The sequence below is a fragment of the Terrapene carolina genome, unplaced genomic scaffold (assembly GCF_002925995.2).
Source record: "Terrapene carolina triunguis isolate 2854851 unplaced genomic scaffold, T_m_triunguis-2.0 Scaffold84, whole genome shotgun sequence".
Lineage (NCBI taxonomy): Eukaryota > Metazoa > Chordata > Testudines > Emydidae > Terrapene > Terrapene triunguis.
In genome coordinates, this window is record NW_020664435.1 from 340,483 (window position 1) to 367,206 (window position 26,724).

General features: G+C 43.1%; 1 protein-coding gene across 1 annotated transcript in view; it reads right to left on the minus strand.

The window, feature by feature from the left end:
* SH3BP5 (SH3 domain binding protein 5) overlaps positions 1–26,724 on the minus strand; it is a 60,899-nt gene that overhangs the window by 26,022 nt on the left and 8,153 nt on the right. The window contains exons 3-4 of the mRNA XM_024194476.3: positions 19,154–19,282; positions 565–729 (exon numbers count right to left, since the gene is read on the minus strand). Coding sequence (XP_024050244.1) covers positions 565–729; positions 19,154–19,282 — 294 coding nt within the window. The remainder of the gene's footprint in view (positions 1–564; positions 730–19,153; positions 19,283–26,724) is intronic.

Consider the following 26,724-nt stretch of genomic DNA (forward strand, 5'->3'; position numbering starts at 1 on the left):
GTTTGCCGGGCAGCCTCCAGACCCTGCGCCCCCGGCTGGGCGCTTCCCCTCCCGGGCTCCAGCTGCACTGGGGAAGCGCCAGCCGGGGGCGCAGGGTCTGGGGGCTGCCCGGCAAACCGTGAAGCCGGTAGCACTTGGGCAGCCCTTTTCGCATGGCTGGGAGGGAGGAGGGGGAGTTAGGGCGGGGACTTTGGGGAAGGGGCGGGGAATGGGCGGAGTTGGGGCGGGGTGGGGGTGGGAAAGGGGCGGGGCCAGGACCCCGTGGAGTGTCCTCTTTTTATTTTTTAAATATGGTAACCCTATCTTAGCTTATCCAAAGTGGCTCCCCTTAACCCTGCAAGCTACCTTCTTCACCATCTCACAGGAAGCCCCATCCTATTTCATCTTTAATAGTGCCCCAAGTACCGGATTCACAATCCATTTCTATTCATTTGCCAGTGGAATTACAGCCCTTCTGCATCATCCCTCGAGCAAATCAAAAAGAATTTAGGCCTTGTGGCATGCAACAAAGCCAACTCAAACTGAGCAAGAGACTTAAGGCAAGCAGCTCCTTATTGATCTCACCCTTTGGGTGGCGTGATTGAGCATCTCTTGCCAGGCAGAGTCAAACTGACGCTTGTCATCCTCCAGCAGCCTCTGTTCAGCGAGTGAAATGGTTTCCTTGGCAGCACGCAGCACCTCAGTAGCCCTCTGGAAATCCTGAGTCGCTTTCTGAGCTTCCAGTTGTGCCTAGAAAACAGACACTGTAATTAGGCACCAAGGAACACTTAGTGTGGCAGTTTTTAAAAATAGCTAAGACCAGGATTTTAAGGACAAAAACACTCCGGTGTTTTGATTTCCCACCCTTTTGTTTAGCAGCACATACGTATTTCCTTGCCTGGGTCACTGCTAGTTCACAGCCACACAGGTCTTCTGTAGAGCATTACCATGCTGTTCATATCCTATAAACCCAAAATGCAGGAGATCAGAGTTCTGCATAATAAGCATCTGGATGACAGATGGAGAAATACTGTATGGAACAGCTTTAATCCATCAGGAAAAAACAGGAGGCAGCAAGAAAACACAAAAACTCCTAATATCTCTGCTCTCCATAGCCAGCTTGGTGTTGAGTTTCACAAGAATGCAATGGGGAACAACATTTCGTGAGTGCAGAATTTAAGTCAATACCAATTTTTTAGTCACTGCAGTATTAACCAAGCAGAAGAGCATTTCTGAGCGGTTACGTTATTACACAGCATGATGCACAGTTTTCCAGGGAAGAGATCTGTAAACAAGTTCTACGTATTCTCTTCTACTCTGTTATGAGAGGGGTAGAGTAGGCACTGTAGGTCCTAGGTCTGACGCATAGGGGTGAGGGAAGAATGGAGGTAGCCAAACAGTTAAGTGCAGTACTTTATAGTGTGTGTAGATCAATGTTCAGTGGACATGTTGATTTGGTTCAGTCTCCAGTCCTGGGTCAGTCACTCAAACCTAGGGATCCTCTTGTCAACAGCTGTGTTTGAAGTAGTAGTATTTAAAAGTCTGGATGAGAGCTATGAAATAACTGGCTTTATAATGACCTAAATTCTAGCTCTATGAGCAAGAGGATTCATTTAAGCACTCCATCCATACAAGTATCCTACCAAGATAGTAAGTTACAATACTTCCAACCAATGAAAATACAAGTTAGAGGCATCACAGGACAAATTTACTGTAATTATCTGACTTTTGAGGACATTTACTTAGAAATTTCAAAAAGCTGCTGGTTTTACAGATTAAGCTTTTTAAAAGAACTGGGCCCAAGTGACCATATTGTCATCCCAGTCAAAACTGTTTTGAGATTGGGGAGTGTTCAAATCCAGGGTCTCAGTTTTGAACCATCTGTTTTTTCATGTCTGAAACACACTACACATCAGCCTTCCAAAAACCCTTAGCCAATGTGGTATCAGCAACCATTTGCCCATGCGGCTGGACCGGGGAGAAAAAAAATGGGTGGCATGGCAACCAATAAAATATAAATACAGCTACTATCGCTGCATATTCATATGAACTCCAGTGACCAGACAAAAGGGATTATAAAGTCTACATGTTCATCAGCCTGTACTATTATATTTTGGCACTAATGACTTGTGTTAATTGTTTGTTAGAGAGAGATGGTTGGTTTTAACAAGATAAATTATAGGAAACAATCCTTTTAAAAAACCTAGTTTCAAGTTACTGGAAATGTCCATATTTTTAAATTGAATACTCATTTTTTATGGTTATCCCTGAATCAACTCAGCTATCTGGAGTTTTTTATCTTTAGGTTGTTTTTAAGGTTAGAGGTGTTTGTCAGAAGCTCATAATTGAAGCGTAATGACCACTTTCAATATCATTTCATTTACCTTCACCTACCTATGGACATCCATTTAGTATACCACATTAGAAGCCCTTTTTAAGGTGTGAGTTTTATTGTTTAACTGAAGATCATAGCCTTTTGTATTCGGTCTAAGTTTTTATTTATTTATTTTTTAAATGAAAAAAAAAATGGTTTCCAGCTCTTCTGCCTGGGAAGAAAACCTTTCAAACATAAGCAACTGCATTAGGTTTCTTTAGCATACAGCACTGGGGAAGATGAAATTTTCAGTTACGCTTCAAAGGTTTTTAAATGAAATTAACCAATTTATATCTACTGAATAAAAATGTCAGCTTTGACCAGATCTGACAGAACACCCTAAAAACCAGGAGTTTACATTTTCACAGACCTGAAGCAGAGCTCTGTGTAAACTCAAAAGCTTGTCTCTCTCACCAACAGAAGTTGGTCCAATAAAAGATATTACCTCACCCACCTTGTCTCTCTAACATTTGGAAAGGGGTTTGGACCTGAAACAGTGCAAAGGATTCTGGAATATAGGGTCACGTGGGGGGGGAGGGGGGGAGAGAAAGTAGATAATTTTGTTTTTGCAGGCAGAAAAAGGTGGTCACTTGGGAAAAGGCTGCTAATCTTGGCTTTAGAATATGAAATAAGCAGAACAGCAATCTTTTGAAAGAGCTGTTTGCAGCTTGTTCTCAGCACCAGATGTATCAGACTTCACACTTTAAACGTCATGCTTGTTTGTATATGTAGTTACAGAAACAAGGCCTCCCTAGGGGAAAAAAGTATCACCTAATTTAAACAAGAGTTTCAAAAGGTAAAAACCATGTTCAGTTCCCCTCAAAAGCTTCTGAAAAGGTAGCAAGCTCTTTCGACTTCTTCCCTGTTATATCACACTTCAGAAATGTGTTTTACCGCACAGTGATGGTGGATAAATGTATTCATGCTAGAGCTTCTCTATTAGCCTAGAAAAATCAGAAGCCACAACAGTAAGGATGTATTTTTACCCTCACCACTACCAGCTCTGAGCAAACTTGGCACACTGCTTTCCGAAGCAGTGGTTAGGTACTTCCTAGGCACACAGATCTATCCACCCAACCCCTTGCTGCTTTCAGTCAGCTTACAACCTACAGTCCTTAAGCAGGTCTTCTTAGCTGCCTGAGCCTTAAAACATTAGAGAGCATTTAATTTCTGGTAGAAGTGCACATCATGAACACATTGTGCTTTGTGCCAAGATTAGTGGATAAGAAATGTTTTTGCCAGCCCAGTGCCAGTTCACTGTTAAGGCAGTCTGACAGGCAGGCTCACGACAGCTAAAAAAACTCCAGCTGCTCACGCCGAGTGAATAAATGCATTTTATAAATCCTAAACCCCTGTGGGCAAGTAATATTTTAAATTAAGCTACTAGCTATCTGCCTTTGACTTTGGTATCCAGTGGATATAGCAAAATCTTCAGATGATCTTTAAACAAGGTTAGGTCTGAGCCTTTGATAAAACACATTAGAAGAGCATAAATCTCGGTCCCAAAAATATCCTCTGCGGCTTACTGGGAAGTCGTAACTACTTGTTCTTCCAATAAGTTTGGTCTGTCCTGGTAAAGAGGTCACTGCAACTGAAGGTCAGAAGTTCTCCATAAAGAGTTGGCTGACAGCCGACCCTGGGTGCTGGGAAAAAAGGTTTTCACTTTCTAGAAGGCCATGTGCAGGATAAAGGGCTCTTAGAATTTCACCTGGCTAATCCAATAAAGTAATGTTATGAATTAGGTTTCTGAAGTCCAGAATCAAGGGTTTTAGCTGCACAATTCTCCCACTGACTTTAATAGAAGTTGAGCTACTAAAGCCCCGAGCAACACATTTAATGTTTAATGGTCCTGCAGTCATTCATACCTCCTTTCATTATATGTTTAAAATAAAATTGGCTCAACACTGAGAACACGCTCTATCTGTGGAGATCTCCATTCATCATAGGTGCATTTTAGGGCTGATGAAGTCATCCAGTCCTTCCCCAAGCAAAAGGATGGGTTGCTCTATTTCTTTCAGTACAAAATACAATCCTCTCTTGAATCCATCTAGCTTTTATGCCTCACAGCTTCGCCTGGAAGCCACTGCCAAACTGCAGTGGAGAATTTTCTTCACTCTGCCACCATAACTTGAATGTTCAAGATGGAGGTCGAGGTCATTATTCCTAGTCTTGTCCTTTTGTGTATGTCAGTAAATTCTTCCCCCACTACCACCCCACTTTTTTTTTTTAAAAACTTCTCCTCCTGTATTAAAGGTCTGTGTGCTGTGCCCTCCCTCTTTGCCAATTCTCTTCCAAATTAAAGGTATTTCCAAAATGTTTATGCTGGAGGATGCAGTTATTGGCCCATGTTCACCCCACATGCTAAGTGGCTTCTCTACCACTGGAGCCAAATGCCCCTATTATTGTCACAAAAGGCATCTTTTCCAATTAATACAACGATGCTGATATTACATCAACTCCCACCAACACAAAAAACAGATTAAGAAGATTAAACCAAAAAGCCAGCATATTCATTCTTCTTTCTTTCCTTTCATCCACATTTTTTTTTAAAAGCCTTCCAAGTTACACAACACTGCAAGCTGGCAAACCAATTCATTTCTACAAAGCCATAATGCAGCCCAGCTACAACATTCCTTCAAGGTTAACTGACAACTAGGGATACATTGCGACAGCTGTGATCTCCAACTATATGTGCAGAACTAATGACAGAACTCAAGAGTTGCCAAGAAGAGGCACAGAAAGTGCTACAAGTGGGATAAATCTGCTTGTACCGCAACAGAATTTCTCCTCCTTGGCCAATTTTATTCACCAAGGGCCTGAACCTGTGCACACTTACACACATTGTAACTGTAAGGGGACTCATTCACGTAACTTGTGCACATAAGTGCTTGCAGGACTAGGACCTAATATAGCAACAGGCAAGGATTCCATTACGGTCAATGCAGAGAAGTTATTTTAAAATGTTTTTAAAGCAGCTTCCAGTTTTACACTGGTCAGTACGGAGGATGCAAGTTTGGTATCAGTGAGGAAAAATCAATCTGCAAATTCAGATGCTGCAGAGAACTTAATATGTGTATTAAAATTAAGAAAAAATACAAAAGGTACAGTGTAGTCAACCTGTACACTGCGTAAGTCCTTATAGCACTATTCGCCAGTCACTTTACTTTGGATCTTACAGTATATCCCAACTACAGTAGAACCTCAGAGTTCTGAACACCAGAGTTATGAACTGACCAGTCAACCACACACCTCATTTGGAACCAAAAGTACATAATCAGGAAACAGTAGAGACAAAAAAAAAAATACAAATACAGCACAGTACTGTGTTAAATGTAAACGACTAAAAAAAAAATAAAGGGAAACCACAATTTTTCTTCTGCATGCAGGGCCAGCTCCAGGCACCAGCTTAACAAGCAGGTGCTTGGGGCGGCACCTGTGGCAATTCGGAGGCGGCAGGTCCCTCACTCCCTCTAGGAGTGAAAGACCTGCCGCTGAACTGCCGCCGCCGATAGCGGCTTTTTTTTCTCCCCCCCCCCCCCCCTTCCCCCGCCGATCTCAATTGCGATTGCGGATTTTTTATTTTTTTTTTTGCTTGGGGCGGCAGAAATGCTGGAGCCGGCCCTGTCTGCATGTAAAGTTTCAGAGCTGTATTAAGTCAATGCTCAATTGTAAACTTTTGAAAGAACAACCATAATGTTTTGTTCAGAGTTACGAACATTTCAGAGTTATGAGCAGTCTCCATTACCGAGGTGTTCGTAACCCTGAGGTTCTACTGTAAGTGGCATACACAATTCCTTTTTATAAAAATCCCTTGACTGAAACATAAAGAGAATGTAACTATTTCTTTAGGTAAGGAACTGGGAAACCACATGTTATAGCCCAAGATCACTGCTCTAAGCTATTTGGTGTGTTAATGTGAAACCCATGTATTTCTTGCCTGCTAATCTTTAAACAAGTGTTTAAAATTTATCTTGCTACTAGCCAATACTTGCTTACTACTCAAAAATAATTAACTGGCTCCCAGCTAGACTGTTCAGAGACAAATAGGAAGTTTCATATACTTCCATTTAGGCTATCATCTCTTAACTAAATGAGTAATTACTTACATAAGATACTAAGTAAAGTACAATAGAGAACACTAGGTACTCTGCTAGATCATCACCGGAGTTGCCATATTTAATTATTTGCAACATGGGGCAGGGTCACTCCCAAACTGGTTTGGGGCTACTTTTAGCACTATCCAAGGCTTTTAGCGCTTGTGCACACCCATTGACTAGCGAAAGCAGTCACTATATCTGCACCATGGTGAGTCCTTCTTAATTATTACCGGGGTGGGTTTACCTATTTGACAGCCAATGAGTCCTAAGCAAACAAGCACTCTTTCTAGCTACCAGAATTATTAACTGAATATAGCAGCCAATCAATGTCCGTTATTTTGGACGGATGTGCTGTCATACTTCACACTGAAGTCAAATGTTATTCAAATAAGATGATAATGTTACTTTTCTACAGCACCCTTCATACACTCAAGCATTCCAGAGAGCACAATGTGTGCTTAAAAGAAAAAAAATACTCTCCTCAACCATCCTCTCCTCCTCAAAAACAAAACAAAAAAAGGAGTCAGATTAGAGGGACTAGGATGAGTCATCTCAAATACAGAACGACCCCTCTCCACACACACGCAGATCAATCGCTTATAAAATTCAAAGCCTGTCCCTTAATGGCAGATTTATGAGAATCTTTACTGAGCTACATAAAAGTCTACAATTATTCTCTGCATTACTGTCAGAACATCCAATTTCTCTGCTATTCCTATCAAGAGCTTGAAACGTTTCGGTATCTTTGAAGCTGCCATTAAGGAGCTATTACACTGCACAGAGGTTAAACTTGACTTTTCAAAGACGGGTTTAGGGACCTTTTAAAAAAGTCATTTCAGCCCAACCATTAGACCTCCAACATCTTGGGAGCAAACTATTTCCTCCCTGCACCATAAATAATGGAAATGCCTGGGGAATACAATGACCAGATGTCCCTACTTTATCGGACTCCTGCTTTTGGTTAAATATCTTGGTTTTTTCCCTTCTTCTGGAGACTGAATTGTTACAGCTCCAATTGTCCCCTGGACCTCAGCTCATTTACATCCATGGCAATTTTTTGCAAGATGGGACAGGGAAAGCAAGGCAAGGCTAGGGCAACGTAGCAAATTTTGAGAGCTTTCTATCACTGCTTACAGCAATGGTTCTAAGGCAAAGTGTCTCCACACACCTCTGCTAGACAGAGAAGTATGTCTGCTGCAGACTAAGCCAAGATCATCACACTCAATTCCCTCATCACCAAATCTGAAGCCACATTTCCAGAAATAACAAGGCTCACACACTAACCCAGTGTGGCATCTAATTCAGCCTGCCGCCTCTGCTCACATCCTGTATGCAGTTGCTTTCGTGCATTCAAGAGATAACCATCTTCCAGGGCCTCTTAAAGAAAAAAAAACAACAATTTTAATCTGGACAAAAACAGCGTATTTAAAGAATCCAGTCAAGTAACAGAGGAGGCCTGCATCAATTACGTGGCACTGCCATACGCCTGACAAGAAGGGGACTTTATAAACTGGAGGCCCCTTCTCCTATGACAGCACCTATGCACAGACATCATTGGAAGCTCTCTAATTTCAGATGTTCTCATGAAGGCTTTAAGTTCTCCTGTCCTACTCTACTGGGTGATAAGCCATCAACCCTATTCCCTTCCATCATGCTCTTAGCCACTCGAAAGCTGTTAGCGATTGCTTGATAAAACTGAGGCTTCATTCTCCCCACTCCATTGTCAAATAAATTATGCTCTTTGTGATGCATTTGAATAGGGCATATATGGAGATCCCAGAAGATGCATCACACATCCAATCCTTGCTTGTTAGAGAGGGATTGTCCCCGGTTGCAAGTCAGACTGAGGTTATTCCCTTATTTAGCATGCCTATGGCACCAAAGACTGCCATGCTATACTCACGAATACAGTACAGACTGCCTTCTTGTGCAGCCAGCACCATCTGTTAGTGGTGTATTTCAGCATGGCCAAAAATAAAATATAGAACTGTCCCTCCCTCCCTTTGAAAGATGGGTTTACAGTAACTTGGCCAGTTTTATAAGAAATCCTTATCGTCAAGAAGAGAGCTAGAATGCCAGGATGAAATATGGAGTTCTTCATCTAGAATATAAAACCCTGCACAACAAAATCTCTATAGCACATACAGTAAGTCTAAGGTTATATTTTACAATTGGTTGTTAAAGTTCACAGTAGCCAGCCAACATGCTTCTTTGCATCTGACAGCAGCCTTCCCTACTGAAGTCCTAAAAACAGATGCTGCAAGATTTAAGTGGACTGCCATAGTACATTTCTCTTTATAATTACTTGAAATAAGAAGTGTTCAGTGAACCAGGCTCCACACTATAATCACATCTCATTTAATCATCAAAGCAGCAGCAGGTTCTCAGAGGGTTGACATTAAGGATCTGTAAACACTTCCCTACCAGAGATCCTAGCATAAGCAAAAAGAAAAATGCATGAAACATGAAGACTTTGGGATTCCAGTCTCAACCACAAGGACATGTGCTCAGTCCTTGGAAAGCCTCACATTAACCAACAGTGTCCCAATCCTTTGGTTGGGTAAGGAGCAGCAAGGGTGTGCTCTGAAGGCAAAGCTTAGTCAATTCTACTCCACTGCAAAGAAGGTGGTTGGTACTTACAGACCACAAAATATGTTTAAGAGGTCCAAGAGTAGTCAGGAATACAAGCAGACCTACCTGTAGTAAAGAGCCTGGATAGCAGCAGTTGCGAGAAGCTTACCTAAGGATAGATTTTAAATTGTTTGCAGCAACAAATTATTTTTTTTTTTTTTTAAGTAGCAGCTGCGATTGAATACCCCCCTATATTCCACCCTACACGCTATTGTAGTGACCTTTGTACAAAATATGCCTTGTGAGGTATCATTTGAAAACTAAAAACTGGCTGGTCAATAATATGGTGAAATGTATGGACATGATGCATATTAAGAGTTATGAACATAAGCTGAAATTATGACTGAAGTGTGCTTACCAGACAAGTCTGGGGAGAAGGGCACACCTGTTTCTCAAAGACAAAAGACAAGCTGATGCCTCTAGTGAGGTGTCAAAGTTGGCTGGCCATCACCAGTCAAGCAGCCATTCTTTGCAAAACAATTAGCATTTTAACAAACATCAACCTGGAACCTCTTTCACCATGAGTCTCCATGCCTCCATCCTCTCAGTGGGAAGGAATTTTATCTAAGGGTAACTAACCCTCAGATGACTGGACTATAAAAGTGAGGGGCAAACACCCCCCCAGAGACTCTCTTTCTTTCTCTCCCTATCTCTCTCACGCTCTCTTTCACCTGAGATGACAAAGGAACCAGCCCTTTGGACTATAAGGGCCGATCCTGACTTGAAAATTTGGTCAGCTACGTTGCTGGGAACCTGTGGTAAGATTTCAACCTTGAATCAAGTCTCGTTTGTTACGTTTTAGTTCCTAGAAAGCGTTTTCTCTCTATTTCTCTTGTAACCATTTCTGACTATAATACCTTGTACCTGTACTCATTTAAAACCTCTCTCTTTGTAGTTAAATGAGCTTGTTTTATTCTTTAATCAAAACTAATCCAGTGTTGTGTTTAAAGTGAACTGTTGGGTAACTCCAATTAAAGCAGCAAACTGTTGGATACTGACCCCCTTACAGCAGCAACGGACCTTTAATATCCAAACTGTCAAGGAGAGGGCTGGGCAGTGCAGAACACATGTTTTGGGGGGGGAAATCCAGGCCTGGGAGCACGTTGGGGTCACTCTGCTGTGAGTGTGGCTGCTATGTAGCTGACAGGCTGCTGGAGCCAGAGTTGCTGGACCAGGACTGGAGCTACACACAGACACTCAGAGCATGACCTGCATGCTGTTTGGCTGTTTGTGAGAGGCCCAGGCTGGGAGTAACATCAGCTAGGCATTGTGAGGCACCCAAGGTTGCACACAGGTGGTGACACAGCCCATCACTGGTCTGGATTGCAACTCAAATGTCATAGCAGCCCAGAACACTCTTTACCTAATCAAAACTCAAGCAAAGACTAGATGGGGAGGGAAGAAATACGGACAGGTCTTCCACAGTCCTGCCAGTGACATTTATCTTCTTTCCAATGATGTTATGACAAGTTATCTTACTTGAAATTGTAGTTTTTATTTCTGCAGCTAAACTACTCAATATCCAAATCTCAACCCTTCCTGCACCACCAAACATGTAGGGCACAAACTAGCCTCTGCCTCCTCTTTCTATCCTGGGCCACTCTTTGCATGGCTTCTATGTTAAGAATAAATAAAACTCATACTTGCTAGTCAGAGCAGCCTCCTACTCAATAACAACAGCCTAATGGGGAGGAATATATTCAGGATCTTTTATTCACCAAGCGGATCTCCAGTGGTGACTTTTCAAGTCTCACTGGGAAGTATCCATTGTCTTCCCGCTGGTTTAAAGTTTGTCCAAGACACCCAACATTCTTCTACTCAGCCAGCTGACAAACCCAATGAATAAATGTTAAATCAAGGCCTAAAGAAAAGTGAAGTCTGTCACCCAATGCCTAATTGTCTGACCAAATAAAGTCTCCGTGACCTCCCTTTCTCCGGTCACACATATATCTGTGCCCTGAGGCAGCAGCAAAACAGAATGTTATGCAGGAATGATCAGACCAGAGACTGTGACGTGTCTAGCCTGATGTGCTTGAAAGCAGGATGGGAACTACCACACTGAAACTTGACTGGTTCCTGTATTCAGAATACACTATACAGTGATTAACTGATGTTGATCTGATATCTCTAAGGCAGCACAAAAGGCACTCCATCAAATTTAGAGTGTGGCAAAAGATTTCCTTTCCCTAACCCAGAGGGCATCCTGCTTTAACTAGAGAAGCAGCGTTTATTTCTACTCTATTCCTTAGCAGAAAAGCAGGGAGTGACTTCCCTCCCTAAATAGTGCTATCATGTCAAACTCCCCTTCTTGCCATAATTCATCCTGGGCTTTGAGCGGAATTGGTGCCTGGTCACACAGCCAGCGTACGCACCGCACTGAGTCTCACAAACAAGAAGGGAGACAAATCTGTGCTGAAGGTTCCCTCGCGGTTGTGCCAAGGGAACTCCGTGTTTCACAGGAAGACTGACGTCACCCTGCCCTCAATTCCCCATGGGGGTGGCAGGAGGGGAGCATCAAGATTTAATGACGTGCTTCATAATGAAAATGAAGTAGTCACTAGAGAAAAACATTGCCCTACAGAGCAGGTCCACAGGGAATAAAATACTGGGAGGGTGTGGGAGAGAAAGAGCTGAAATAAAGGCCCAGTTTAAGAATCAGTCACAGCCCACACTAACTCCAGAAACCTTGATGCTATACGCAGATCCAGCTGAATGGTTCTCCTTGCACTCTTCACATGGATTTCCCCCCCCCCTCCCCCACTAGCAACTCCCTTCGGTTGTCAGGCTCCCCTACATTTCCAGATAGGCCAGAGAGGCTTGGAAGTTGGCTCTGAGGTAAGCCTCCTTTTCCTTCAGGACTGTTTCAGCCACCACTTCCTGGAACGGTTCTGTCCTGCCTCAAGAATTGCTCCGACTGCCCTTCACAGCTGCCAAGTGTGGCAGGGGAAAGTTAAAAGAACCCCAAGTCCGATTTCTCTCTGCCCCTCAATATGGGCTCTCCAGTTACAGGAACCCAGCATTTTAGAAAGGACTCTCCACTTTGCAGGACCTCTTTAAAAAGGATGTATACCACTACTAACCCTGTCACAAAGCACTTCTGAGATCCACTTCAGATCTAAGCCACTTCTTAGCCACGTAAGTGGCTCCTCTGCAAAGGTGATGAGGCAACAGCTTTTCAAACCATTATGCCTGCCTTCCTACGAGATAATGAGTTTGTCTCTGAATGTTCTAGGTGCATCCTGCCGCAGATCTACGTGCTCAATGTATGGTGTCGTCAGCCTGAATCTACAGGCTATAGAAGTCCATTAGTTTCAACTACAGCAGTCTTAAGCCATTTATTTCCACTTTTTAGCAGGAGAGTCTGTAGCATTCAATACAGGTCTGCAAGAGCAGCTCCCACTCTACAGTCTCCCTTCAAGCATTCGCTCCTATATGGAACCCTTATTATAGCCACACTATAGACCAAGCGACCCAATACGCAGGTTGTGGATTGCTCTCATAGCTTGCCAAAAAACAAAAAGGTCACACACAGTTGCTTTTACTAAACAGAAAGAACATTTACAAAGAATATCCAAGGAAGTACTCTCAAGGGCCCTTCATAATCACTTCACAAGCGTTGGGCTTTAGTCATCCTCGTTCGAGAAGCTGCTGTTAATTCTGTTCCAATGCTAGTTCTCACAGGCTTTGTCATGCTATTTGCACCCGTTTTATTTATGAGCTAAATAGTTGTGAATATGAGAAGAACTGCAGTTTGCTAGCAGCAATATTGCATCTAAGATGAATGCAGTTATCCCCCCATTTAAGAAGTTACAGTAGTTATCCAAACACACTATACCAGGGGTCTCAAACACGCGGCCCGCGGGGTGATTTTCTGCAGCCTGCGAGCCCCTGGCAGCCCCCCCGCTCTCCCACAGTGTTTACCAGAGCGGTGGCCAGACATGCACCGGGAGCAGGGCAGGTTCCTTGCGCAGCTCCGGGAAGAGGCTGGAACGTGGGGAAGGGGGGGCGGAGGGGCTGTGTGTTTCTGTTGCTTTAGGCAGCGCCCCCAGCAGCTCCCATTGGCCAGGAACGGGGAACCGCGGCCAATGAGAGCTGCTGGCAGCAGTGCCTCAAGCAACAGAAACACACAGCCCCTCCCCCCCCTTCCCCATGTTCCAGCCTTTTGCGGGGGCAGGGCAGACAGGGAAGCAGGCAGGGAGCCTGTCCTGCCCCCGGTACGTGCCGGGCCAGGTCCTGCCCCCCGAACCCCTCCTGCAGCCGAGCCCCCTGCTATACCCTGCACCCCGACCCCCTGCCATACCCTGCACCCCGACCCCCTGCCTCACCCCTCACCCTTCCTACATCCTAACCCACTGCCCTGAGCCCCATGCCGCACCCCTCCTGCGCCCCGACCCCCGCTGTACTCTGCACCCTGACCCCCCTGCCGCACCCCACACTCCTCTTGCATCCCAACCCCCTGTCCTGAGCCCCTGCCGCACCCCACACTCCTCTTGCACCCCAACCCCCTGTCCTGAGCCCCCTGCCGCACCTCACATTCCTCTTGCACCCCAACCCCCTGCCCTGAGCCCCCTGCCACACCTTGCACTGACCCCTTGCTGTACCCCTCACCCCTCCTGCACCCCACACCCCAACTCCCTGCCCTGAGCCCCCACCACACCCCTCCTGCACCCCCTGGGGGCAGGGAGGGGGCAGAGTTGGGGTGGGTATTTTGGGGAAGGGGTGGGAAGAGGCAGGGCAGGGGCAGGGCCTCATGGAAGGGGTGGAGTGGGGGCAGGGCCGAGGGCGGCAGGGGGTGGGGAGGTGTCAGTAATGCGGCCCTCGGGCCAATGTACTAGTCCTGATGTGGCCCTCATGGTCATTTGAGTTTGAGACCCCTGCACTATACCTTACAACAATACTGCTGCATCATGGGTTTTGGCTGTAGAAAGCTGTAGGTCATATTTTTTTTTTTTTTTTAAATGAACGGATTTGCAAAAATTCAAGACATTTAAAGATTCACTGTATCCAATTTCCTTCTTTTGTATATGTTAAGTGGTTAAACGCACTCCTTCAACCAGAAGAGGTCAGTTAGTTTGTCTACTGCATCTGTGCCAGTAGTTTTGCTTTTCACTAACTCCATGGCAGGCTGCCAAATATGAATACAAGTCTGTCACAGTTTTGCTGACATGTAATTTTTGCTTCTCAAATTCCTCTCTCCCTTCCTTTAGCCAAGAAAAGTTTGCTAGTCAATATGAATGGACCTCAGCTCTTTGCCTTCTAAACAGACAAAAGCAACAAGGTTTTACATTCCAAATACGGTTGCATTTTGTGGTGAAGTGATCTCTGTATATATTGTTTCTAATGCACATAGGGTCTAGTTTGCAACAAAGAGATGTTACATAAGAACATAAGCCAAGAATATTACAAGAGAATTGGTTGTAGAGCTGGGCCAGGGAAGAAATGCAAGACCTAAGAGGAAATAAACGTGCATTCCTTTCAATGAATCTTCCTCCCAACATTTCTGAAAGGTACTGTAGTGAGAGAGATATACATAGATATGACTTGGCACACGTCTTTCACCTCTTTATGCCAGCAACAAGTTTTCTGATGGTCCTCTGTGGAAGCTGCGCCGAGAACAAACTGCAACTGGCACAAAGAATAATGCTTCTCCAGACCAAGCTCAATGCTAGAGCTGCCACAGTGTTCAACTCCTCCTACACCCTGAATCACTACTGAGTTTGGAAGAATCAGGGAATGAGAAGGTATCAAGAGTGCTGTACTGTAGCTCCCATTACCCTCAGGGTTGACATTACCAGGGTTTTATTCTCTATTATTCTGGTTAGCTTCACTAAGTCAGCTTGCTTTTTTTTAAAAACATTTTTTTCCCCATCAGAAGTGGAGCAGCCCATTATTGCATGTTCAAGTCACTGGTTCTTAGCTTGGCAATCTCATGAGGATCTCATGAAGGATATACTTTACTCTTCTGTAGCATCTTCCAGCCAAGGGCATCAAAGCACTTCTACATACATTAATAAATTAATCTTCAACACCTCACTGAGGTTGGCATCACCATTTTAATATGCTCAAGGCGCCACATAACAGTTGGAAATCAAACCTCTCTCTGATTCACAGCCTGTGCTTCACAGATACTAGGGTGACCACGCTTGCTTTTGCATAGTGTGTTATTCCCCAGTGACTGACAGGAACATCTATGGTGGCAACACACCATTCCCAAATTCTCAGCCAGCTGATGAATCAAGACTTGCAGAAAATCCTTGTACAGTGGAACAGTCTGGGCCCAATCTTGAGAGGTGCTAAACAGCTTCAACTCTTCCTAAACTCTCCACAGCATCAGGCCCTGTCCCCGTGATTAAACCATTAATGTATTCTTGTGATTTCCTCTCCTCCATTCATTTCTCCATTCCATTTGCAATTCAATATCATTCTCAGACCAATTATCTATGGCAGCAGGCTAGGAACAACAGATTTCACACAAACAAGAAACACACATTGGAAAAAAGTGTGGATGAGTTGCAATAACAATGTTGACTTGCTAGCCCATGATGTAGCTAAATCATCTAATCTCGATGCTCCTGATTAAGGCAGTGCAAATGCTGGGCTGCTATCTTAGCCAACCTCCCTTCTGAAGCCAGAAGAAAAGTGCTAAACCCTTTTATATGCTCAGCTTCCCAGGCAGTACATTTTCCTCCCCAAAGACCCCTCACTAAGATATATTTTAGTAGTTAATGTACAAAATAGTAAAACATCCCTGCCACAGACCTTAAAATTCCCCCCAAGGTTTTCAGGTCCTCAGTTTGCCAGGTCACTTTGGCCCCATCACAAATTTAACGTTAATGCTTTGGTGCCAATAATCTACATCCCAGTTCCACGCAATGGATTGGAAGTACAGAAAACCCAACTCCTAGCCCCAAGTGATCATTGTTACATTGTACTAGAGCTTCGTCTCAGACAGACAAAGCTGACTTTCTCCTGAAATATATCATACAGACAAAACATTACAGGATTCTTACTTAGGAGATTTATTAGTCTTGAGTTCTTGAAGTTTTCCTGTCAGTGTAAAATTGCACAAGATGGGGTAGGGACAGGAGGTCTCAGGGTTCTCACGCTGCCCTGAAGAACAGTAAATTCATCCTTAATTGGAAGCCTGATTCCATTTGTTTTTTATGCTTCATGTCAGAACCCTTGCCTTACCCCATTGTGACTGGCTTCGCCTTAATAAAGGCACTACCAATGTTTTCATAGGAGAATAATGTCAATGCACTACTGAAGCCAACCATCTCATCATGACTCAACACAGCTTGCATCAGACAACTCAGAAGATGGGGTGGCAACCATGGAGCATTCTGAATCCACGTTACTTGGGACAATTGGGCATTTCAGCCAGTCAGAATGTCAGCAGCAAGACAGATCTTTGTTCCCAGAAGACAAGAATTTATGGATCCAATTTTTACTTCCCTTCAATGAAAAGAAGGAAAAACACACTTCCCGCTCTCCACGCCGACTCTGAAGAGGGAGCAAGTATTTTCAACTTAACTATTTCATCTGTGGACAGCCTTGTTCTCAAGTTGGGAAGGAACTATAATGATTCTATGGTGTTTGGGTGAATGAAGAGAATTCATAGGTTATATAGTTATTAATGTATAAAGGTAATTAGACAAATAAGGGGGAGGTGCTCTGGAAGGGAATCATTTTGTTACTTTAGTTCCCATCACTCCTCTACACCTCTGGGAATCAAAATTAAAAAAGATCTCTGGATGACTGAAATGGATCAATACCCCGGTGCGAAGGAAGTCACCCAATGTTTCATGATTTCTTCCCCCCAGTCTGAATCATTTTCCCTATAGCCTTTTTTAAAATTATATCTTGTTACACAAACTTAATAAAATTCAGATCATAAACTGCTTGGGGCAAAGAATGATTTCTGATAACATGCTTTGTAATCTTATGGCGCTCTCTGTTTTATTACATTTCTTGAACAGTAATCCCCTGGACCCTAAAGCTGTTAGGTTACCAGACCTTAGCATGCAAACAACCATAAGTAAGGAAGGGGCCATTTTTCTTTTTTGTGTTTGTACAGCCCCTAGCACAATGGGGCCCTGATCACAGCTGGGACCACCCGACTCTACCACAATACAAAATGATAAATAAGGTTTTTGTTGGGAAGTAGGCTATAAATAGCTAGAAGATAAGCCTCCAAAAAGGCAACAGTATCAAAGCATCTAAATAACGTAGAACAGTATTAGTCTGAGTGAGTGGACAAGTCTGGAGAAGATAGCATTTTACTTAAGCCTAACAGAATGAACTGAATAAATATGGTAATCTCTACTGATGAATCTATCATTACTGGACTATTAATATTGCAATCCTGTAAATTTTTTTCAGTGTTATCCACATTTTTTTAAATGTAATGGTTACATGTGTGTTTTGGAAATAAGATCTTTAACAGAGCGCAAACCTCTCCTTTCACAAGATGCTCTAGCTAGCATAACTAAAGGGCTTTTACAGACAGCAAATAGGCAGAGCAGTGTTTCCTAAATGGTGGGTCTCAACCCACCATAGGTTTCAGGAAGGTTCTAGATGAGTCACCATGTCCAGGGCCGGATCCACACATGACCAGGCTCTAAGCAACATATACTTCTGGCCCAATGCGGATGGAAGGCCGGGGTGGGGGTGGGAGGTGTAGTGGTTTGGAGGGTGAGAACGTCTTACACTCACCCCGTCCTGTGGGACAGGGCCCAGCTCCCCACTCCAGACACCACAACCTAGCACATGGGATCGCAATGCCTGGAGCCGGCAGCTAGGCCAGCCCTGCAGGACAGGTGCTGCTGCCACAGAGTGAGCTCACTCTCCAAACCCCTGCACCACAATCATGCCTCCCCTCTGCATTGGGCCAGGATTAGGGTTGCGGTGCCGGGGCAGAGGGTGCATGCATATAATGACGGATCACAAAAAGAGACAAAACCCAGGGGGTGGGTCACCTTAGTAAAAAGTTTGGGAACCAATGAAGTAGAGATAAATTGTCATTTGCAGGGACTCAGCAGTAGCTGCCAAGTTCCAGTCACAATGGACATTTTTGTAACCTGGTGCCTGAAGTTATGTACCTAACAAAGTGGTCCAATTTTCAGTAGTACAAAGCACCCTCATCTACCATTGACTTGTAAGGGAGTAACTTACAAAGTTTTAAGTTTGGTTTTTACTAAGTCATTTTTGTAGAACTATAAAAACATGCTTGATATAAAAATATATGTATTGCACAAATATTGCACATGCACTTCCTATCTTGAGAAAGAGAAGTTACCTCTGTGCTTCCAGGAGCTCTCACTCCCTTTACAGCCAGCAGCTCCAGCCACCCTGCTCCCCAGCCCAACTCAGCCCACTCACCTGCCCCAGGCAACTGGGATTTTCCAAGCCCCAGTAATGAAGTTAACAGATTTAAGTGCCTAACTTTAAACATCCAAGTTTGGGTGATATTGCCCAAAACTGTCACATAAGTGCCATAATTCATGTCAGAGAGGAGAGTTCAGACATCTCTGAATATTCACCCATTTCAGAGAATATTGTGTTTATACTTACCAGGAAAAATCAGAGCAGAATTCTCTTGGTTGTGGGGGAGGAGGAGAAGTGGGGTTGAACAAATTCCAATACCCTTCAATTTTAGTACTTAGCATTAAGCTTTGAGAGAGAGAGAGACTCAAGAGACAGGAATTCAAGCTCTATAACTAGTTTTAGAGCAATTAACTGCTGAGAGGAAGGAACCTGAGTAAGTCTTTTACTGTCTGAAAGGCCATTATTAGTGCTAGAGAATAAAACAAGACTTTTACTATTGATAGCGTATGTTTATGTGGTTGTTTTTGGACTAGAGTGCGCACACAGTTGTTGTGTGGGGTGGGAACAGATTTTGCCACCAATTCATATGGCAAGCATGCAACCCCAGACATCTATCAAAGCATCAGACAAATGCCTACACTTAGGGTGCTATAAATAGTACCATGTGATGCATCCAGTGTGTACTTTCCAGTGTGTGTCGTACCGTGATCCAATTACCAGCATAAGCTTAGAAGAGAGTTCTCACCTGTCTGGCTACCCTCCGGGCCTCCCAGTAAGGTTTAGAGTCTTCCACAGCTTTTCCAATCTTCTTTACTAGTTCATCTAGTTTCACTGTAGCTTCCACCAGCACAGAGCGGAATTTTTGGCGTGCATCCTACAAGAGGGGAAGAAAAGATAGAAGAAAAATTAGAGTGTTTGTGTAATTTTACTTCTCTTGGTCTGTTGTTCCTAGTGTGGGGATCTTGATTAGGAGTCAAAGAGCAGCCAAGAATGTTAGGATAGTGGCTGTCATTAGTATTAAGCTAGAACTGTTTCATCATAATAATATCCAGTACCCTGGAATGCACCTAAGAGCGAACATTTCCATTCTGGATGTCAGAACATCTCTTCAGAAAGCAGCATATATAAAAACGTCAGGACAGCATAAGCCAGAAAGGGAAATGCCGAGGAGGGGAGAGGAAGAGCAGCAGTGCACCGAGCTCAGAGGGAGATAAAAGACAAAGATACACCTGGCCTGTTGTGTGATTTTCTAATACGACGATACTCAGACTGAGCTCGCAAGCGGCAAGTATCTCTTTAATGTGCGCCTGCGACTCTCTGCAGCATATGATATTAAAATACTGTGTGATTTAATTATTAACCAATCAGGATGCTTTTACTAAGTTATTAACCAACTGTAGTTGATAAAATATTAATACTTGGTCGGTTTTGCTATGAGAATAATTATATATACACACACATATGTAAGTAAGTAAACGAAACTAAGTCACACTACTGTGGCTCTTTGGGGTAATGATGATCACTAATTTGGCTCCTGAACCACTGAGGTCTGAGTATCACTGTTCTAATACTAGAGAACAATTCACGTCCCTGCACTATATCAAAGAGATTTGGACTTGTCCTTTTAAGTGTCCTCTGGAAAGAATACGGACATCTCTTGGGAATAGTTATCATAACAGAGAGCTACACATTTACTAAGGAATTTAAAGAGACTTTCAAAGCAGTTTTCAGATTTCTGGTCACTTCTTTGAGCATTTCTGCTCTGTAAGCTGGACCTGGGTCACAGTGGGTCCTGGCGTCTCAAGACCCAATCCCATGTAGTGTTGAGATCTCTCAACTGTCATTAACTGCAGCAGGAACTGAAGGCCCTTTATGGTATTTTGCAGAAGGGGCACCATTTTACAACGGGAACTAGGATTCAAAGGACCTGCTTGCTCCAGGAGAAAGCACCAGAAACTTTTAAAGAGTCTGTATGCTAATTTTCAGACAAAAAAAAAAAGTTGATTTAAAACACTCCCTCCTGGCAACATCTCTGTAGAGCTTTCAATTCAGTTTTCTGCCATGAAAGCCAATCTTTTCAGTTCTAGTTGCATCAGTTAGTGAAGATGGTTGCTTCCCATTTGACTGTTGTTCTTTTATATTTAAGAAAGCCAGAACTTCTCCTGTCATTCCCAAACTGATTTAGCCCTCTTTATAATTAGATACGGTGATTAGAATCCTCCTTCTGTTCCACTTTTATTTTATTTTTTTAAACAGAATGGATCCGATTCTGATTTCAGCATCCAGCATAACTCTGAGTTATTCCAGACTGACAGATGTAATTGAGATTAGAATCTGGCTCTATATTTAAAGGGACCAAGAGCAAGGACCATGTGAGCTCATGACAAACCTTCCAATTCTAATTAGAAAGAAGGATTTAGGCACACTGCTGGAGTGACATTTTTATTAACTGAGAGCAGCTGGTTTGGAGCTCTGTCTAATTCAGATCCCGTTTCCTTTTTTCCTGAGATTTCTAGAATACAAAGTTATATATTCATTGCCAAGATTAAAAAAAAAAGATTGCAACCTAACACTTGACATTCATAAAGGCAGAAGGGAAAGATTCAAAACAAACTATTAAAATGTATTTTTAGTATGCCCAATTATGGTTGATTTTCAGTATTATCTAAAATCCTAACAGGATCAATAGCATAATTTTTTGTCCCCATGTTAATAGTTTTGGCATCTTAAAGTATTCTGATCCACTTCAAAATAATATTTATATGTCTAACGTGGCAACAGCCAATGTTAATTTAGTATTTTAACAGTTCTATTCTATTTTATAACTCTGATCTAGCTTAAGTCTCTTTTCTTGGAGAAAAAGAGTTAGTATCAAACTGCATCATGAGATAAAGGCCAGACAATACATGTATGAAATAAGCAAACTTCTGAATCAGAAGAGTTAAACAAATTACAGCATTTCTAATTAGACTAATGGATTTTATATGGTTCACTACTCAAAATGTGAGCTTCACAAATAGGTGAAATTAAATTGCTTTAGCAAATATGATGAATTCATTGCACGAAAATTACTTTTAAATAGCAAAGCATATTTAGAGGGGGTGGGGGGAGAGAATGTTCTTGCCCTGCTGGGAAACCTACCATTAAAAACTCATTTCTAAGTGACATCGTTAGCTGGGTTTATTTTCACTTTCCCCAGATTTTCAGATGGGGGCGAGGAGGGTTGTGTGTTAAAATGTGAGAAGTCCTTAATGCATGTGAAGAGACCCTCACAGCATCTAGTTCAAGCAGCCTCATTCTTAGCTCCATAAAAACACTCTTGGAAGGAAGAAAACTGTCAACAGAAACTCCTTATAATGACTAATTTGTGCATTGAGACCTTCCCCAGTTTTATTCATGTTTAATTATATGTACTCTCATCCCTTAGGGAAGGGAATGTGACTATCTCCACATGGAATAAAAACAGCATGGAACTGTCAAACCAAGAGCAAATCTGGTGAGAAGCCACAGATCTTTATCCAATGAAGCACCTCCTAATTACTGTGCTGTAACAAGAGCCTCTCTAATTGGCACCTTAAGCATACATCTTGCAAATACTTAAGCACATGCTTAGCTTAACCCCTGTGAATAGTCCCATTCAAGCCAATGCGTAAAATTACACACGTGTTCAAGTGTTCTGAGGATTGGGGTCTTGTTTTAAAAAAAAGACACCCAAAATGAGGACCCCAAATGAAATTCTGATGAATAAGAGAAAGTTGGTGGTATATATGTTAGGTGATAATTGTTTTTAAACCCTATGGTTTATCAGACAGCGCATTTTAAACCAGAATATGTCCTCAAGTTTCTGTTTATCAGAAACAGAAGATCCTAATTCTGCATGTTCAACTTTCTTCTGAATGATAAAAAATGATCAGCAGACTCTCGTCTTTTATGTGCCTTGCTCATTAGCAAAGGTTTCTAATCATTTTCTCAAGTTGGGCCTGTAGTGTGATCTAACACAACATTAGTGGTGGTTGCAAAACCCAAAGCACCAGTAGCTCCCAGAGAGGTTACCACCCCTCCGTTTCATTACCACAGACTACTTTCACTTTTCATTAGCCCCGTCAACACGAGAGGCACTTCCATGTTAAATGTTTCAGCTAAGCAACTGTAGCACTGTTTATCCCTGCAGTTCAGTGCGTCCACACTAGCCAGACAGTTAACCTAAACGGATTCCACTCCCACCAACAGCTGCTGTACCACCTGCCCAAAGTCCCAGGCACAGCTCCCCAGAGCTGGGACATACAATGACAGCACAGGCTCCATCACCTTCTGTCAGACCTGCCAGTGAAGTGCATAGAGGAGTACCATCCAAGTGTGCTGACGGACCAACTCAACTAGTGCAGCTGCAACAGCTGCACTGCCCACTGACACCAGCTCTGCCACAGTTTGAACTGAGCTGGAGTGGGCAGAAGCACTGACCAGGCTTGCTCAGAAGTGCCACGACACCTGGAGTGTTTGCTCAACATCCGGAGAATTTATGTGAACGGACGGGCATTCCAAGCACTCAGATCCATTGCAAAGGAAAGATGATCCAGCAGTTGGGGCATTAGCCTGGGACCTGAGACACCCAGGCTCAAGTCTCTGCTCTACCACAGAGTTCCCGTGTGACCGTGGGCAAATCACTTAGGTCCTCTCTGCCTCAGTTCCCTGTCTTTCCAATGGGGATTATAGCACTCCCACCTCTCACAGGGGTGTTGTGAGGATAAAAAAAGTAAAGATTCTGAGGAGCTCAGATACTATAGTCAAAGGGGCCATATAAATACCTGAGATAGATATACCAGACAGGCCTATCACGTGCACTGGGAGGACTCTTCTTCACCTGCACCTCCAAATTATCTATTGCCTTGCTCTCCATGACCAGCTGCCATCATGGTCCTGTAGGTGTACATGTTTTGCATTTACCTTGTTTAACTGCAAGATACCTCTTCTGCCTCTATCTAATGCCCTAACATGTGTTTGCTGGGGAAAGGAAGTGAAAAAACTGTAAAGGTGCAGCATGGGGCACACGGCAAAGCAGTCACGGGAGTGAGAGTGCAGCAAGGCTGCTCAGACGAAACCCACAGAGATTAAGTTCTTTCTCCCCATCTATATTCGGTCTTTCGGTTCCTTGTAAAAATAATTAAAATATTTCATCAACTTTAAATCTGATTAGAAGTATTCAAAGTCGTTTCTCTGCAGTTTCAGGTACTATCCCTGCTCATGAGTCACCCTGACAATTTTTTGTGGTTTTACAATTATATGTTTTCCCCCTCTTCTGTTGCTACGCTATGCCCTGCACATAAAACAGGGCAAACTACACAGAATGGAGAGCAGTAAAGCTAACTGTACAGAGTTTGCTCAAACGCCAAAGTAAACAAGCCGAGCAAAGCAGACTTTTTCCTCCAGTCTCTTTTGGCAATAGAGCCTGCCAAATGTTATCCTACTATCCTTCAAAGTTCCTTGTAAGGATAGTAGGATAACAATGTTTCAGATAAGAGGGTGATTTTTAAGTAACTGTGTCTAACGTTTCATTCTTTCTCCCCCTTGTTCAATTGCGACTGTAAGAAGTTTTTCCTTAAGTTTCAACAGAAGTCAAGGTGTTTCACTTCTGTATGCATTATGGTGGAGAGAGGAGAAGGAAAGGGTCAAAACCTAGCCTTCACACTGGGAGCACTTAATAGCTAGAATTTCAGATAATTACTTGTTTATACTTCTCTATACACTGAAACATAAGCACAGTATTTATATTCCAATTGATTTCTTTTATAATTATATGGTAAACATGAGAAAAGGAAGCAATTTTTCAGTAACAGTGGCTGTGACACTTGTATTTTTATGTCTGATTTTGTAAGCAAGTAGTTTTTAAGTGAGGTGAAACTTGGGGGTACACAAGACAAATTCGACTCCTGAAAGCCGGGTACAGTTGTCTGGAAAGGTTGAGAGCCACATGGAACTAAAACTGGCAAGTGCAGCACCAATATGTATCAAATGGGGACAACTGGAGTTTACTCTTCAACACAAAGGGAATATTTATTGTCCTAACAATTCCGCACTAAGAATTCCTTAGCTCCCTCTCCTCTACCCCTTGCCAATAGGGAGATTCTAGAAGTGTAGCTTTGGGGAGCATGCCAGTCTTCTACCCAACACATGCTGCTGTTGGAATAGTCCTTTTTGAAAAGCAGACTGTTCCAATAACTGTTTCTTTTGAGCAGTGGTCTGCTATTGAACTACAATAGAGGACCATATCTGACAATAGACTGTTCAGACAGAAGGCTCCCCACTTGACCACCCCCCCCAAAAAATAAAATACTATTTTGCACTTACGTAGCAGCTGTTAAGAGGATCAAATATGTTTTTGTTCCTTTCTGATGCAAATGCCAACAAGTGAGGTTTGGAGTTAGATTCTGGAAGGCAGGCAAACCTCGGTTCCCGCCCTTCAGGCGGAGTGTATTTTCAAATGCAGCATTTAAAAGCAGTTTAAAATCCAGAGCTCTGTGGAATGCGATTTGCTACAGCTTTGCAGTTGAGGGAGATTAGGGGGCTCAGCTCACTCACTCATTGCTCAGTTCATCTGGACTTCAGCTGGGTCTACAATATCCTCTTCACAATGCAGTATGCAGAAACTAGTATCCTCTTGACAACCCATTATTCAGTAGGAAGGAATGTATTAGTGACTGCAAGATACATTCAGGGTTAGGGTTACTTTACAGTAGTGTAAGTTTCCAAGGGCCAGAGGAAACATTCATTCGGTTTTCCCATGCTATAGATATCTAATGCTGCTATGATATTTAAGATCGTCCCTTCAAAGTTAGGGACATACAATATCTAACTTATGCCCACAAATTCCAGGTGTACCCAATTTGCATGCCCGCCTGGTATTTGCACATCTACATTAGACACACAAACATTCATGCACTCCTAACACTGAAAATCTGGCCCTTGAAAACTCAAAGCATTATCAAATTGTTTATCAAGGTCCTCACTGTCTGGTTTGTATTTTACTAGATCATGTGGAGAGTATACAACTGTCAGCCTTTCAAAAGAAAAACAACCAACCCTTAATACTTAATTTTTTTTTAATGAGATTAAGATGTCACCTGACTCACCCAGTGATCTATTCCTTTGCCAGCTAAAAAATAGAGATTTGGGGCATCCCCTGTACCTTCCAGCCCCACGAACAGTTGCAGGCAGGGCCCACTGCCAAGCTGAAGTTTAGTTTTATAAAAAAGGAGAAATTGGGTGGTTTCTCTAAGCACTCTTTTTTTTATTAGCTCCCTGTGCCAGCAGCACACTTCTGCTTCGGGAGGGGGAGGAGGGGTGTCAGGCTGAAAAACCATCTGGCTCTCTTGGGCAATGGTTCTTTCCAGAAGGGATAATCAGAAAGAAATCACTCCTGTACAGTCAGAAATGGAAGGAAAAGAAAAGTCCATGTACAGATGCCTATTGCCCATTTCCACAGCAAACAAATGGATCATTAGAAAGAGCTTGAGGGGGCTGAAGTTGGAAGGCCAGAGGTTTGACCCATGATACCAGCCATGTTTTGGATTGTGAGTACATGTGCATGCACGCAGGCACACACCCCTCCCCATTTCCATTTACTCCATACTTTTGAACAGGTGAACATTTCACAAATCCTATTCTGCAGCTCTCTCACCACGCCCCAAAGAGCTAGCAAACAGGGGACACAAGTCACAGACACTGAGCTCTCAACTGGGCCATTTTCTAGGTTCTTGTGAAAATGCTGCATATAGGCACTGACAAAAATGATACTGTCTCTGAAGATATGAGCTCTTACAGCAGGCACATACATGCTCTGCACATTAATCAAACCAGCCACCACTGATAAGCAATTTTTCTAAAATTTGGAGGGGGTGCAGTGATCCTAGCCTAAAATCTTGTACAGCAAGTTCCCACCCGAAGAATCGAAACCTTCACCCCAAAAACAAGTTTACAAATGAGGAGAAAGAATTTTATAATAAAATTGTTGACAAAAGATTTTTCCTCCAAGGTACAGTTTAGTGCATTAGCCTTTCATCTTTGCAGAGGAGTTCAAATGCTGACGGCGTGCACAAGTGAAAGTGATTTTGATGATGTGCATCCTAGCTCTCTAACTGTGACCAGCACAAAGGCAACCTACAATTCAGGATGATTGGCAGTCTCTGTAAGAGAAGCCCAGGACTAAAGATAGCAAGGGGTCTTGCAGCTCAGGAAGGATTAGAGGACATTGGCAAGCTTGGGTAGAAAAGCCTGCACAGTGCCTGCTTGTGGCGTGCATGGCTGAATGCAGCACTATTA